This window comes from Dermacentor silvarum, chromosome 4, assembly GCF_013339745.2.
Source record: "Dermacentor silvarum isolate Dsil-2018 chromosome 4, BIME_Dsil_1.4, whole genome shotgun sequence".
In the NCBI taxonomy this organism is placed as follows: domain Eukaryota; kingdom Metazoa; phylum Arthropoda; class Arachnida; order Ixodida; family Ixodidae; genus Dermacentor; species Dermacentor silvarum.
Window position 1 is genome coordinate 63,226,168 of NC_051157.2, and position 15,030 is coordinate 63,241,197.

The following is a 15,030-nucleotide window of genomic DNA, read 5'->3' on the forward strand; positions in this document are numbered from 1 at the left end:
ACACAACTCGCACTTTTGGAAGTGATTGGTTTTCTGCTGTCTCTACTATGTGACAATACGAATGTTTCTCTGACAACCGTGGTGCAGGAGTGGACTGCTGAATTTCTCTGCTGTAGCCATGGCACTGAATGACCTTGGCTACCGTGCAGTGGGCATTCGCATAGACAGCGGTGACCTGGCCTATCTCTCCTCGTGCGCTTACAACTTCTTTAGTGAGCTCGCCGACAAGTACAGCCAGGAGTGGTTCAGGAGCCTCACCATTGTGGCCAGCAATGACATCAATGAGGAGACCATCATCTCACTCAATGAGCAGGTCAGGGCCAGAAATTTCAAGAGTGCCCTTTTTGTGATTTATTGCTGTATGTTACTGGGGCTGTATAATAATAATAATAATAATAATAATAATAATAATAATAATAATACTTTATTGATGACTTGAGTATAGTACAATGCAAGAATCAGTCATGACATGAGAGTCATGATACTTTGACTAAGGCATAGATTATATATATATATATATATATATATATTTTTTTTTTTTTTCTTTGCGGTTCTGCGTTTCTGCAAAAGCTGTGGCCGCCACGTGCGAGTGCAGCCAGAAGAAACATGAGCAGCACTCTTGCTTGCTTTCTAAGCAACGTTGTCATATGCAGCCTTATTGCTACATGACGTCAGCAAAGTTTACACTGTGTCACGTGACAGGAATGTTGGTGACACCAGGTCTGGCATTTTAAAGCCAATGTTAGTATCAAATTAAAACATATTTGCCAACTTTCATACTCACTAACTGTAATCCTTTTGTGTGCAAAAAGCATGTGGCATAGTTTCTGTAACTTCAAAAATATGTGTCAATACTCCATGAAGAAATAGGTGTGTGCAAGAAGTTTTCTGCATTGTATGTCATTGCTACATAGAGAAAAACAAATAACCAAGTGAAGAAATAAATGGCTGTCCATTGCGATTCTAAAACTTTAATAAAAACAGGACCTTGATACAGACTAGAGCCTTCACGGCCATTGTTTAGTCTGTTTCATATGCTCCATGTCAACTAAACAACTGAGCATAGATTGCTTAGTCTCATGTACTAGATGCAAATTCATGACTAGTTTTGCTTGTAGTTTAGAGCTCTTTACATTCTGGTTTTTGCCTGTATGTAGAGCTGCATTTTATACAATGAAAGCGTGAAATACTTGTTCTAGGTGTGCTTCTCTTTGGTCTTTGTGACCATGCCATCATAAAACCTCTACTTCATCATCATCATCAACTACAAAACCAAAATGTTATCACAAGAATCTCGCTTGCACCTTGCAGTGCTTACACAGCATTTATACCACTTGCATTCTAATTTATGCTGCATCAATACTAGCACTCAGTCACATGCCCTATAACTTATCTTGCCTATCGCACAGCCACATCATAGAAAGAAGCTTTCTGCAACCTGTTGTATACACTGAAAGTGATGTGACATCCACGTTGCCGCTAGTTATACTCCATCTCAGCAACTCTGCACAGTGCAGCGAAGGCTATGGCTTGTGTTCACCAATCAGTGACGAGAGCTGGCTGTGTGTTCTTAAGCAGGAAGGAGGGCTCACCATTGTACACCATTAATATGTATGAGGGGAAGTCAAAAAGTAAGGGGACTTTTGAGAAAAGGTACGTTTATTCTAATGATAAAAAACTGAAACATACATTATTTTTTTACATAACCTCCCTGCACTTCAATGCACTTTGCCCAACGTTTCACAAGTTTTTTGATTCCGTTGGAGAAAAAGGTTTTTGGTTGCACCTGTAACCAATTTTGCACCGCATCAATGACTTCTGCATCGGTTGCAAGTCTTTCCCCTGAGTGCTTCCTTCAATGGTCCAAACATATGAAAATCGCTTGGAGCAAGGTCTGGGACTGTATGGCGGGTGTTCCAGCAATTTGAAACCCAACTCCTGTATTGTTTCAGCCGTCCATTTGGCGGAATGTGGCCGAGCGTTATCTTGCTGCAGGATGACACCTTTTCGCAGTTTTCCACAATGTTTGGATCTGATTGCAGGTTTGTTTAGTTCACAGCACATCACAATAGTTCTCGCTATTCACAGGTTTGCCTCTTGGAGTGAAATCAACGGCTACCACACCTTCGTCCCAGAATAGTCTTAGTATAATCTTACCAGCTGATGGTTGACATTTAAATTTCTTAACTTCTGGTGATGATTAGTGTTTCCAAACCATGCTCACAGCTTTATTTTCCGGTTCGTGATGATGTACCCAAGTTTCATCGACACTAACAAATTACTGTAAAAATCCGTCTCCCTCATAACGATAATGGGCCAAATGTTTAGGAGAGATGTCCAACCTCATGCTGCGCTGACAATTTTTTCGGAACCCACCTTGCGCACACGCTCTAAAAATTTAGCCTGTCGTGTAAGATGGAATACGCTGAACCATGACTGATATGTAATGTATTGGCGATTTCGTCCACTGTGATTCGTGTGTTTTCCATCACCATACCCTCAACAACTTTCAAATTGTACTCGGTTGTTGACGTCAATGGCCTGCCCGGTCTTTCCTCATCACATAAAGAAGTTCTTCCCTGTTTGAAACGCTCTATCCATTCGTAGATCTTGCTTCGCGATAAACAACTGTCACCGTACTGCACTTGCATTCAACGAATAATCTCCGCAGGTTTAGCACCTTCCACAAACAAAAAGTGAATCACTGCCCTTATTTCCTCCTTGGTGCAGATCGACAATGGAGCTGCCTTGTTTAACGGTCTGCTACACTCTAACGACTATCGCAGGAATAAGATTGACACATTCTATTGAAGTGTCGCAGACGACACTAATTCAGCACTGGATACTAGCAGTGTTACCAAATCCTAGTGCGAGAAATTGCAAAAGTTCCTTTACTTTTTTGACTTCCCCTCGTACTTCCGTGAAGCTTTCATTTATTCCATTTAGTTGGCATTGTGTGGAGGGCGGAGCTCTTCTGATTCTGTTTTGGTTGGCTGACACGACCCAAAGCTTTCGCTGCAGCCTGGAATTGGTTACAAAGTACACCTAATGAAAAATAGTGCGCCTGCTTCTAGGTAGCTGCGATTGCTTAAGTGATCACTTAGTGGAATGCATCTATCATGTACTTTTGCCATTATCTTGCTGACTGTTGGTGTGTCTATATTGTGCTGCGTGAAGAGCACACTTTTATTACTTTGAGTGAAATACGTACCATGGTGTATGCCCATTACACAGGAGCCACACGAAACACTTCTTGGCAGAGGTAAAGGGTAGTGGGAGCATGTTGAATTAGGCTGGTTGGTATGCAGTAAAGCTTGAACTGCGCCGACAAAACTGGTGGCTGCCAGCATTGTGTTTGTCTGCTCTGGTCTCGATCCTGTTTGTAGTGCTGTTACCTTTAAGTTCCGTAAAGTGTGGTGTCAATGATCTACTTGAAGTAGGGCCACCTTAAGTAACTATACTAATGATGCCTTGGAGTATGCATCATACAAGATTTCCTTTACTGCTTGTGCACAAGGAGGTAGACATAGCATTGTGTTCATCAAAAGTTATGGACACCAATTTGTTTCGCTTATCATTCCTTGTGATACTGTGAAACATGGCAGTGGCTGCAAATGCAACTAATAGTTCGGCACAATCCACGTGGCCATACCTCTCTATTTTCACTGAGTGACTGTGCTAGTCCTTTCAGTTTTTTTCTCCCTTATACCTCCAAGCAGTGGGATTCCCTGAACTTGCAAACAGAGAACTATATCATTTGTGCTATGGAGCATGCATCATGCACGATTTGCTCTCCAACATCTCACTTGTCACATTCCCATCTATGTGTCTGCAGCAAGTGTGTCACGCACAGCTTTGTTGGATGTCACTTACAAATGTTGGTTTGGAAGAGAGAATTCCTATTTCAGGGAGGATTTCTTGCCCCCTTGCAAATGTCTGTCATCATCTGATTTCCCTGCATCTCCATTGTCACTCAACCCTTTTTCGAAAATGTTATTGCCGGAAAACGTTTTCTGAGTGACTCTACAATTTTCAGTGTGTAATTCTACTTTCTATGAAGCCGACGAAGCTGACCTTTAAGGCAAGCATTATGGCATCTTGAAAATCTGCTCTTCTTACAAAGTCATCTTAAAATAAGTCTATACCTTTTAAAAAATAGGCAAAGGGCTTCCAAATGTTAAGCTTATCAGGGAATACAGATTGTGACATATTCCAGGAAATAGTTCATGCACTATATTTTTAGGTTTGGTCTTGCACTGCTCGATAGTGTAATGCTGCATGCTACGGTGGGCATCTACACTCTGTAATGAAAAGCTCTTTGCATGTTGCTTAATATTAGATATCGGCAAGCCACTCACCCCTCACTAGACTGTCCTTTGTCGTTGCATCCGTTGGTTTGGAAATGTTCACTGTTGAAGTTAAGCTGCAATGAGCCGTTCTTGTGCAAATTAGCAGTGGGCAAGCCAGCTATGCTGAGTTTTGTTGCCACTATTTCTCTCCTTTTCTTTCTTCCAGGCATGGAAGAGTATAAAACATGGCTTGACATGTGTAAGGACCCTTGCTTGGATATTATCAGTGGCTGCAACATCTTTTCTCCATGCAGGGTTTTTTTTTTTTCTTCCTGCTCTTGTTGGTAGTTTAGTCCTGCACATTTAGAGGAAGCAGGCAGTGCGCCAGCTTGCGTGTACACTACATTCCACTCTTATGGGAACATTAATTTAGTGTTCGGTCTTGCGTAACTGAAGAAGTCTTCGCCTTTTTAAAGAAAACCGTTGCCTAATGTGATGCATGAGTTATAAACATGAAGATCATTGCAGACACCTTGCCTAATCGGAGTAGTAATCTGTGCTAGTTAGCTAACCAAGTGTTCCCTTTAACAGTGGACAATACTGCGCATTTTGTGTCCGAACTTTGTTGCTGTCTGTTTGGACACAATTTCATCTTTCCAATCTCCTCGTAGGGGCACAAGATAAATAGTTTTGGCATTGGAACTCACTTAGTAACGTGCCAAAAGCAACCTGCCCTTGGCTGTGTCTACAAGGTAAGCATTAAGACGGACTGCAAATAACCCCATTGCTCTGAGTGGCTTATTGCTAATTAAGATGATGAGCAAAGATGATGAGACAAGTCCACTTGTCGAAACGTTGGCTCCTGCTCTCGCCTTGTTCCTTGAAGAAGACAAGTCCACTTGTCGAAACGTTTGCTCCTGCTCTCACCTTGTTCTTGTTTTGCTCATCATCTTGAATTTCCATCTCCCGCATTACCCGTGTTTTCCCTTATTGCTAATTAGTGTAGTTACAAATATTAGAGATATGGTTTCAGCTTGTAAGTGTTAGTCAGAATATGTGAATTGAGCATTGCAAATTAGTTAACTGTTGCAAAAAGGACAGTCTTATAACAGGATGCAATGAGAGCTTTTTCTGTCTCTTTTTCTGTTGCTGCTGCTTTAGTTGGTTTCTATCTGTAAGTGAGATGGAAGTCAATATTATGTCATGTGTGTTTACTGCTATTGAAACTCAGATCTTTCCTTGAGTCCCATGATAAGTGGCCTCATATATTGTGGATGCTTCTTAGCAGTCCACTCAAAACATTAATTTTGTGCTAGCTTTCCTTAACCATATGGAGAAGCATTCACTCTGAAATTGCGGAGGGACATAAAAACAGGACACTGTCTAAGAAAATGTTTGTAGTTGTTCGTAAGGCCATGGAGGCCAAGAGCCTTTGCTTGCGCTGTGCGGATATTGTGTTCATTCAGTCAGGTGTTCCTAAATGTGAAAAACATAGCAAAAATGTGTAGTTCACTGTAAGGTATCGGTATGCCTAATGTTTTCCACTGGCTTTACTCACTCAAATGATAGAGTTGTGGGTGAATTCCAACAAGAGTGCATGCTACCATCTGGTTATGTCAATGCTGTTGTTGTGATCTCGCCTCGGACGCAGTTGCACAGCCGTGGCTTGGAGTAGCCATTTTTGGGAGAGGGGGGTGTTGTCAGCATTCTGGGGTTAATTTCCCTCCTGTTCGTAAGCTGTTTCTCATTGTTCTCACAAGAACTAATCATATTTTCAAACCTGTATTCATGTTAATCATATTAGTCGAACCCGCATTCCTATGGGGGCATAATACGAACACGGTCATGTACGTAGATTTAGATGCACATTAAAGAAACACTAAAGAGAAACACTACATCAGTTTAGACTAACTATTTTCCTTAATTTTGCGGTAATTGGTTGCATATTAGAAAAGTAAAGCTTCTTTACTTCTTTCTCGAGAGGTCGCTGCAGCCATGGCTCATGTGTTGCAGCTCATATTGAGCACGATAGTACTATGCTTGTGGTGCAAGCTTGAACACCTTGAAATAGCTTACACTTGGGTTGTATACTGTACTCTTGTTGCTGTGACCACTGTTCATGTTCAACTAAAAAAGTTTTCATTATCATTATCATTATTATTTTTCATAAAGCTAGTGGAGGTGAAGGATCTCTCTTGCATCAAGCTCAGCCTCGACATCCAGAAGGTGACAATACCTGGGAAGAAGGCCTGCTACCGCTTGTATGGACAGCAAGGTCAGAGCCAGACAGTAAATAGTTCATTTTTGGGGGGCATTGGAAGTTGTTGGGTAAGACGGTACTTGTTTAGTTCTGCTTTACAGATTGAAGAGCTGGCCATTCTGGGATGACACTTTGTAAAGGGACACTAAAGAGAGGCACTACATCAGTTTATCCTGGTGAATGGGAAACTTTCTGTTCTTGTTTCACGACCAATGACCAGACTGCACTCTTTGGGTATTATATTTGTGTGAAGTCTTGAATTTCATTTTATGTATTTTTACTTATTTAGGCTGTTTTTATCTAGCAAAAGTTGCCGGGTGTTATAGTCTTTGCTAATGCAAGGTTTCCTAATTGATTAGCAATTAACTTGCCTCGAGCAGGCATGTGTCAAAATCTATGACGTCACAACAAGGAGCTTGTGTGAGAACCTTGAAAGACCGTTGCCACTAATTTTCCATGTTTACATTTTTTCAGGCTTGACGAGCCTCAGGTTAACACTGTTTTCTATTCCAACAAGTGCAGTTTACCCATGTAATTGACTTTGCATTTCTTTCAAGTGTCCTTTTAAGTTGTGCACTCAGATGTGGCATCCTTAAATATCTGAAAACAGGCATTCCTCTACAGCAATGGAAGTTGGTTTTGTTCATTGTACGTATTCTGATTTGAACAGTGCCAAAACAGCATGACAAGACGAAGAGCAAAGTGTGCATCTTTTTTGTTATGTGCTCGATTTGTTTGGTGCCACTCAAATTGGAATAGGCCATTCGAATTCGGAAAAATAAAAACTACAAAAAGCATTAAGTTGTGGTAAACAAGAAAGCAACTAACATATGAACGAGAAGAAAGGAAACCAAGGGACCAATTTTTTATTAGTCATATCATAAGAAGCCAGCATACAAAGACTCCAAGCACAGCATAGGGGAAATTACTTTTACTTATTAAATGAATTAAAGAAATGATAAATTTATGGAAAATGAATGTGGATGAAAAAACAACTGGCCGCAGGTGGGGCACGAACCCACGTCTTCGCTTTACTGGTGCGATGCTCTTACCAATTGAGCTACCGCGGCGCCGTTGTTTTTTCATCCACTTTAATTTTCCAATAATTTACTATTTCTTTAATTCAATTAATAAGTACAATTAATTTCCCCTATGCTGTCCTTTGTGTTTGTTTGTTGGCTTCTTATGAGCAACAAACATATAGGAATATGAAAGTGAAATGCTAGTTTAAATAGCCTAATGAACAGTAAAATCAAAGACAAGTGATATGCATTTCTCCTCATTCCGGGTAATTAATATTAGCAATAAAATTTTCAAATAATGCATTATTTCCTATTTTGTTTCTGTGTTCTTATTTTCCTCACTTTTCTGAGTTTTTTTTTTTTTTTTTCAACTGCAAACAATGTTCTACATGTGCCCTTCTTTCATTTATGGTGAATAAATATGTGTCAAAAGCAAGTGCAGGGTCTGTTTCTCGGTCATTATTCATGTTGTTTCCACTACATTATGCCAGTGCCACATAAGCAACGAGCACAAATCCACACATGGTGTCAATCCCACACATGAATGGCTTTTGCGCAGGCTATGCACTGCTGGATCTAATGCAGAAAATGGACGAGCCACCGCCCGAGAAAGGAAAGAGGGTTCTCTGTCGGCATCCTTTCCAGGTCAGTTCCCCTGTACCCTGTATGGTGTGGTAGTGGTCATAGTTGCATACTAAAAGTACCAGAGAAAAGCCTGGCCTCAGTGTCTGCCGGTGCCACCAGTACAGCTTTTCATCTGGCTTGGGAATAATGGGTACTTGACATGGATTTGTCTAAACTTCATCCTTCTGGCTTTAAAAGATATTCTGTTTCTCATTTTAACCTTAAATTGTCCCATCATATTTTTTTTTTTATAGTCGAACCTCGATATAATGAAGAGGGATATAATGAATTATTGTATATAACAAAGTAAATATATAATATTTCCCACTGTTGTCAACATGTAATAAATACAGTTAAATCTCAATATAACAAAGTTGGTAAACTTGTCAATTCTCTTCAGTATATTGAAACTTCATTGTGTTGAAATTCAACCTTTTTATGCAAATAAGTATAGTCGCCGATTGATTTTTCTTACCGGTAGGGGCCGCAAAGTTTTCCAAAAGAAGCCAATTTGAATGAGAAAAAAAGATTTTGTTGTATATGAGAGTTGGCTACAAAAAATAGCTTCTTTCTGTGCCGACGATATCTTCACATCGGTGGTACCAATTAAGCGAAGCCAGCCACGTTTTTGCGTCCACTCCTCCCCCACGGCTAATAGTGGGACGACACTATCATGAAAAGCACCGGCAGTGGGGAGCGAATGCTTCGTCTACCTCTCGCTTCGATGCATCTCTGAAACTTGAGATTATGCAACCTCTGGTAATAAACATGTAGAGAGACAGTACACATGATGCCATGCCCTCTCGGCACGGCAACTTTTTGCACATGTGGCAGATTACTTCTAACACGGCATATGTGTTCAGCCGCGCTGACAGCCGTGAGCAGCAGTGGCCACACTAGAAAAGGAGACGTGCGCCAACTCTCCCCCCCCCCCCCCCCCCCCCCCCTGCTCTCATGTGCACTTGATTGCATCCTCACTCCCTCTGCTCTTACTCGCGCGGGATGACTGCACTCATCAAGCCATCATCCTTCCTGGCTCAACCTCATGTGATCACTCGCACCCAAAGCATACGCGCAGGGCGCGATAGGACCTTATCACACTTGGGCTTTATAAGGAACATGGCGCTGCTCCACTTCTGCGGTCGCTCTTGGTCGTGCAGCGCATAATTTGAGGTGCTTTCGCAAGCACCTTGTAATTGTGCTTCTGAAGTGCTTGTAATTCAACCACTTCATCATCTGCGGCAGTAGAAGTTTCAATTTATTGTCTCAGTATTTCTTTGCGGAGGCACTGGAATTTCTTTATATTGAAATCGTGTATAGGCACCGGGCGGCCGTCGTAAGGCGCCAGTGGCGCGCCGGCGATATGCTGGCGAACAGCGCCGCGAACGGCAGCTGTCGCAGCGCTGGCATGTGAAGCAGACGACGGGACGACGGCGCTCGGTGCTTCCAGTGATTTGGCACTGCGGGTTTTAGGGCTGACGCACCAGAAAACGCATTTTCGTGTGTCTGCTTTTGAGAAAGGTAGTCACTTGTACGAGGCAGATCACATTCGTGGCATCAGGTAGTATATAAAGCAGAAAACGAGCGCAAATTGCGATGCAAATGCACCACGCGAACGGAGCTCACCACGACAAGCTAAGACGTTGAACTCCAGCAGTTATATTCCACATGCTATTTTGCTTTGCGCTTTAACATTACCGCGTATTTAATCATGGAAATATGCGAATGACACAAAAATTATGGACAGAAAAAAAAAGGAGACATACGTCTTCCTTATTTTGCTTTTTGAGCTGCTTCGCCGATCGCACATGTGTCAGTGAGTTCCCGCTCTCTGCCCATTGTAGTTTTTATCTTTGCAATGCTTCCCCATTCTTAATTGCTTATAAACTAGCCCAATCTTCAGTCACGGCCCATTTTATATAGCTTAGCGCGACGGGAGCCGTCGGTGGCGGCGAGTGTGAACACGCCACTGCGTCGGTGTTCGCCGACGATGCACAGCACAGTCGTGTGCCGGACGCAACCAGAGTTGGGAATTGCTAGGAAGGAAAATGTACATTAAAAGGAAGACTGATACACTGATAAGATGGCAAAATGACGACAAATCTGAGTGTTCGCCTTCGGTTCCCAAGCTCCGGAGCCGTTACACTGTGGAGGCGAAGACAGGCAAGTGGGACACGAAGCTCTTGCGTATGAACGGCTCTTTTATTAACGTTAGAACAACTAGACTATACCAAATCAGCGTCGGAAATGTACAGTGCCCAGCGATTGAAGCACTGGCAGCGCGCGGCTGCCGCCGTTTTTTTTTTTTTTTTTTCGAGCCACAGGTGCGCGCCTTGGGACCAAATGCAGTCATAATGCGTTAGGAAGGTTCTCGCTTTCACTCTACATCACAATGCATCAGTTTGGGGTCCCCAGCGCTTACAGTCAGTGCAAAAAGCGCTGGCGACCATGCGATTCGAGTATCGCGTTTCAACTGCTGAGCCGCACATATACAGACTTTCCGCTTGAAAAACGCGATGCCGCGATGAACAACGATTGGATTGAATGGCCTAACCAGTTTCAGTCATGTTTCAGTAACTGTTGGTGCACCCGAAAACGCAACATGTTTGATCAGACGTGGTTTCACGGCAGCGCCAGCTGCGCGCGGCCCGGCCGCCACATGCCATTACTTTCGTGGCGCCGCCGCATGAAGGCGCCACCGGTCCAAATTCATCCGGCGCCCGGTGCCTATAAACACACTTCGTTATATTGAGGTTCTGAATACAAGTTGCTCTATGGACAAGAAGTCATGGAAAGTTAAATACTTCCTTATATCGAGAATTTAATTATATTGAAGTTCATTATATTGAGGTTTAACTGTATATCATTTTGACGAATATTGGATTTAATGGAGGTATTTTTGAAACGGATGCAACTTCATTATAATGAGGTTTGCTGGCACCTTAGTTTGCCGGCATTGGCAGACTGAGGAAGACTAAGTTGAGCCACCACATGGCGCCCCATGCACGATCCAGGTGGAACGTGATGAGAACATCTGGGCAACAGCGCGCCGGCTCCTGGTCACTTACATTCGAGCGACACTGCGACAAGTAAAATAAAGGTGTGGGAGAGAGATCACCTCATGCCTTCCCACAAACTATTGCAATGGTTAGCTTCGCCTACCATGAAATTTTTGCCATTATAATATTTTTTGAACATTACATTTAAAAACTCCTTAAAATATCTAAAACAGTTGCCCATAGTGAATGTCGCTGCCTAAACGCCATTCAGATATAGTGACCTGCTTACTCAGAAGTGTGGATACTACTTTTGCAGTTAAAATTGCGTAACAGAATGACATAGTTGTCAAAGTAGAACACTTTGCTGCTTTATAAAGAAATGTACGACTAGCACTCAATGAAGCTGAACCGCATAAAAAAATAAAAGGAACTAAAAAGAAAGGCTGCAGATTTGTTATGAAGCCATGCCAAATCTGAAAAATTCTTGTGCTGTCAAGCATTCATATAGCAAACACGGGTATAACGAATTATCAAATATAACAAAGTGTAAAATGTTTCTCGCCTACATCAGCATGTAACAAATTACTATAATAATGAAGGGAAAACACAGCGAATGCGGGAGATGTAAATTCAAGACTATGAGCAACACGGGAACGAGGTGAGAGCAGGAGCCAACGTTTCAACGAGCGGACTTGTCTTTTTCAAAGCGACATAATAATAATGAAGGTATTTTCATGTCGGGCACGACTTTGTTGAAAAGTTTTGACTACTACCCATCACACCCTACCGTGGTTAAGCAACTGCAGCACCAGATTTACCTCTTGTAATTTTAGTAGGAAACTCTACGGTAATATTAGCCTCAGATGACATAATGGTAAAACTGTCTAAGATGTGCTCCGTAACGACCATTTGCAACTACATTGCTTACCCGTCTCAAGCTCCCTGTCTAGTCTTTTTATATTTCTGTCATTGCTCCTCTGCTTGCCAGTTCAGTGGTGCCATCTTGTCATAGATGTATAAACTCATCTACTTGAAGAGTGAGGAAAATCTGGGGTCACATTCACGTTTTCCCACCCAGGCAAAGTCAGTATCCAAGCATCATGACATGATTGGCTGGTTCAGTGGATGTGGATGAGTTGGTTCAGTTGTGATGAGAAGCATCGATGCACTGGCTGTTGGTCGTAAATTGGAGTGATGTGGTCAATTGCCTCTCAGATCAATAGCCTCTTCTATTTAGAATATCACAGTTCTGCAGCTTCTACACAAATTTCCACTACTGAACATGACATTGAAAAGCTGGATCATGGCAGCTGTAGCTCTGCACAGCTTGCAATGCATGTTAATTGAAGTCACTTGCAATGAAATTTTAAGAACAATCTTGCATGTCCTGTCTGCTATGACAGTGTGTACCAATGCTCTGTGCATTGTTGCAGATCAGTTAAAGATGTTGTATGGATCAAGGACAGCACAGCATTGCAGTTACATGGATAGCCTTGCCAAATAATTTGCAAAATTTTCTCAGTGCACAATAGAATTCTGAGTGAATGGCGACAACGCTGGTGAGCACTGGTGCTGTCAGAATATTTATACATACACAAGAGTTTATGTGTTTCTTGGATATGCATTCATGGCTGTGGAGGCATCTCTGTTGACAGCCAAATCTTGTAGCACACATATGGATGCTGATGCAGACAGTCATTACTTTTGCTGCTGTCACATTGGCATAGTTTGCAACGTGGGATTGTGGTCATTGCGAAAGCGAGCACATTTCCATCTACCACTGATGCCCACAGTTTCATTGTCTTCCTCTGTTTTCTGGCACTGCATTTTTGTATCCTCCTTCATTGTTGGTTAGAATATACTTGGCTTGTGAGTTACGATAGTGCAGCCGATTGATTCTTTTGCATATAGGTCATTTGATAGTAACTGACGTTTGTGTCATATCGCACAGAAGGTCTTGCTACTTGTAATAGGAAGCATGTCAGCAGTGTGACCGAGTAGTCAAGATGCAGGTATTCTATGAGCAGCACATTTATTTATTTACATTTTTACACTTCTTTTTCTTTTAATCCCCTTTAGACCAATATTACAACCTTCCTCTGTCATAGTTGGGCCGGCCGATTTCTTTTCTTCTTCTTTTTTTTTTCCTTTTTTGTTCCATGTATGCTGAAATATTTGCATATACAGGACAAAACGGGGGACAGGACAGCGGCAAAGATGGACACTTACCTGAATTCATGGGTAGGCGTAGAATGCATTCTGCATTAAAACTTGTTGAGGTAACTTTCTGACTGGCACTCTGATTAAAGGGCCTCCGAAGCACTTTGTCACAGCTGTTCAACGCACTGACACCCTTCGGGACACTGTATCAATCAATATACTACCTACCTCAAAGATCGCATGCAAGTTCTTCTAAAGGGCACATATTCACACCTGGCAAAACATTACTATTCTTGCAACTGGGAACCGATTTTTCAAGTCAAAAGTACAGTTGACCACTAAAGTTTGTGACGGGGGACAGGGGTGTGGCAAAGATGGACACTTACCTGAATTCATGGGTAGGCGTAGAATTCATTCTGTATTAAAACTTGTTGAGGTAACTTTCTGACTCGCACTCTGATTAAAGGCCCTCCGAAGCACTTTGTCAAAGCTGTTCAACGCACTGACACCCTTCGGGACACTGTATCAATATACTACCTACCTCAAGGAGCACATGCAAGTTCTTCTAAAAGGCACATATTCACACCTGGCAAAACATTACTATTCTTGCAACTGGGAACCGATTTTTCAAGTCAGAAGTACAGTTGACCACTAAAGTTTGTGACAAAGGATTTACAAAAATCTAAATTCTCATGAAGCCTGGGCACATAGCCTCTAATTCAGTTTTAATCTGTAGTAGTTCTTGCAACCTACATAGTGATCCATTAAATTGGAATCTTCATGCTTTAACAGAGCATACATTCACATTTGTCATGGAACCCATGTCCTGTAAACTTTTGTGGCCAACTCTACATTTATTTTCTTTAAGGAAAGCTAAGCATGATTTTTGCTTAGTTTTTATACAAGGTGTACAAGATGACTGTATGAACAAGTCTTCTGTAAGCTTGCCAGGAAATTAATATTGTTTTCTAGATGTGATATGACATTGGTGTTTTGTCCTTCACATTTTCTCTTACCTTTGTCTTGTTTTCATATTTATTGCCCCCCCCCCCCCCCTTTTCTTTTTTCATTTGTGTCTGTTGTCTGCATGTGCATGGACTGATAACAGATGTGTATAGTGCTGTTGTTCTCACAACAAGGTGAGTTGCGAGTCAGTGCTGTGCATGTTTTTAATCCTGCCTGTCAACCTTTGCATTATGTCATAGTGAATCTATACTATCATGCTACACGATTCAAGTTTACTGCAGCTGAACAAGTCAGAATCATTTGGGATCGTGTTTCTGTCTTATGTGGTGTTACTACTCACTTTCATGTGCTGTCGAGCCTACATATAACAATACCGGTTTTAATATTATATCGTATGTAACAATGAGCAGCTGCTTCTGTGTGTGTGCTATAGTAAAATAAACCACTTACTACAATGCTCCCATGCCCTATTATCAGTTAAAACAATTGAATCTGGCTGCTGGGTCTGTGCACAGAAACCCAGTAGCTCGATTTAATTGTTATGGCCACTGATTCTGAAATGGGGATGTTGTAGTAAGCAGTTTATTTTGCCATAGAACACAGGAAAGTTCACCGTGCCATGGCTGCTCATTGTTACATCTGAGCATTATTAAAACTGGTAATTCTATAAGTAGGTTCAACTGTATTTCTTTCTAATTAAAATGTTTAGA

General features: G+C 41.8%; 1 protein-coding gene and 1 non-coding gene across 6 annotated transcripts in view; one reads left to right on the plus strand and one right to left on the minus strand.

Moving 5' to 3' along the window:
• Positions 1-15,030, plus strand: part of LOC119450136 (nicotinate phosphoribosyltransferase) — a 43,640-nt gene that overhangs the window by 18,715 nt on the left and 9,895 nt on the right. For 2 of the 5 annotated variants that reach the window (XM_049665652.1, XM_049665654.1), the window contains exons 7-12: positions 88-313; positions 4,516-4,548; positions 4,961-5,041; positions 6,462-6,564; positions 8,131-8,216; positions 13,382-13,435. In XM_049665652.1, the coding sequence (XP_049521609.1) occupies positions 88-313; positions 4,516-4,548; positions 4,961-5,041; positions 6,462-6,564; positions 8,131-8,216; positions 13,382-13,435 (583 nt within the window). The remainder of the gene's footprint in view (positions 1-87; positions 314-4,515; positions 4,549-4,960; positions 5,042-6,461; positions 6,565-8,130; positions 8,217-13,381; positions 13,436-15,030) is intronic. The other 3 variants (XM_049665653.1, XM_037713501.2, XM_037713502.2) reach the window with 3 other exon arrangements.
• On the minus strand, positions 7,547-7,619 carry Trnat-agu (transfer RNA threonine (anticodon AGU)). Its single transcript has one exon. It is a non-coding gene; the product is annotated as a tRNA-Thr (tRNA).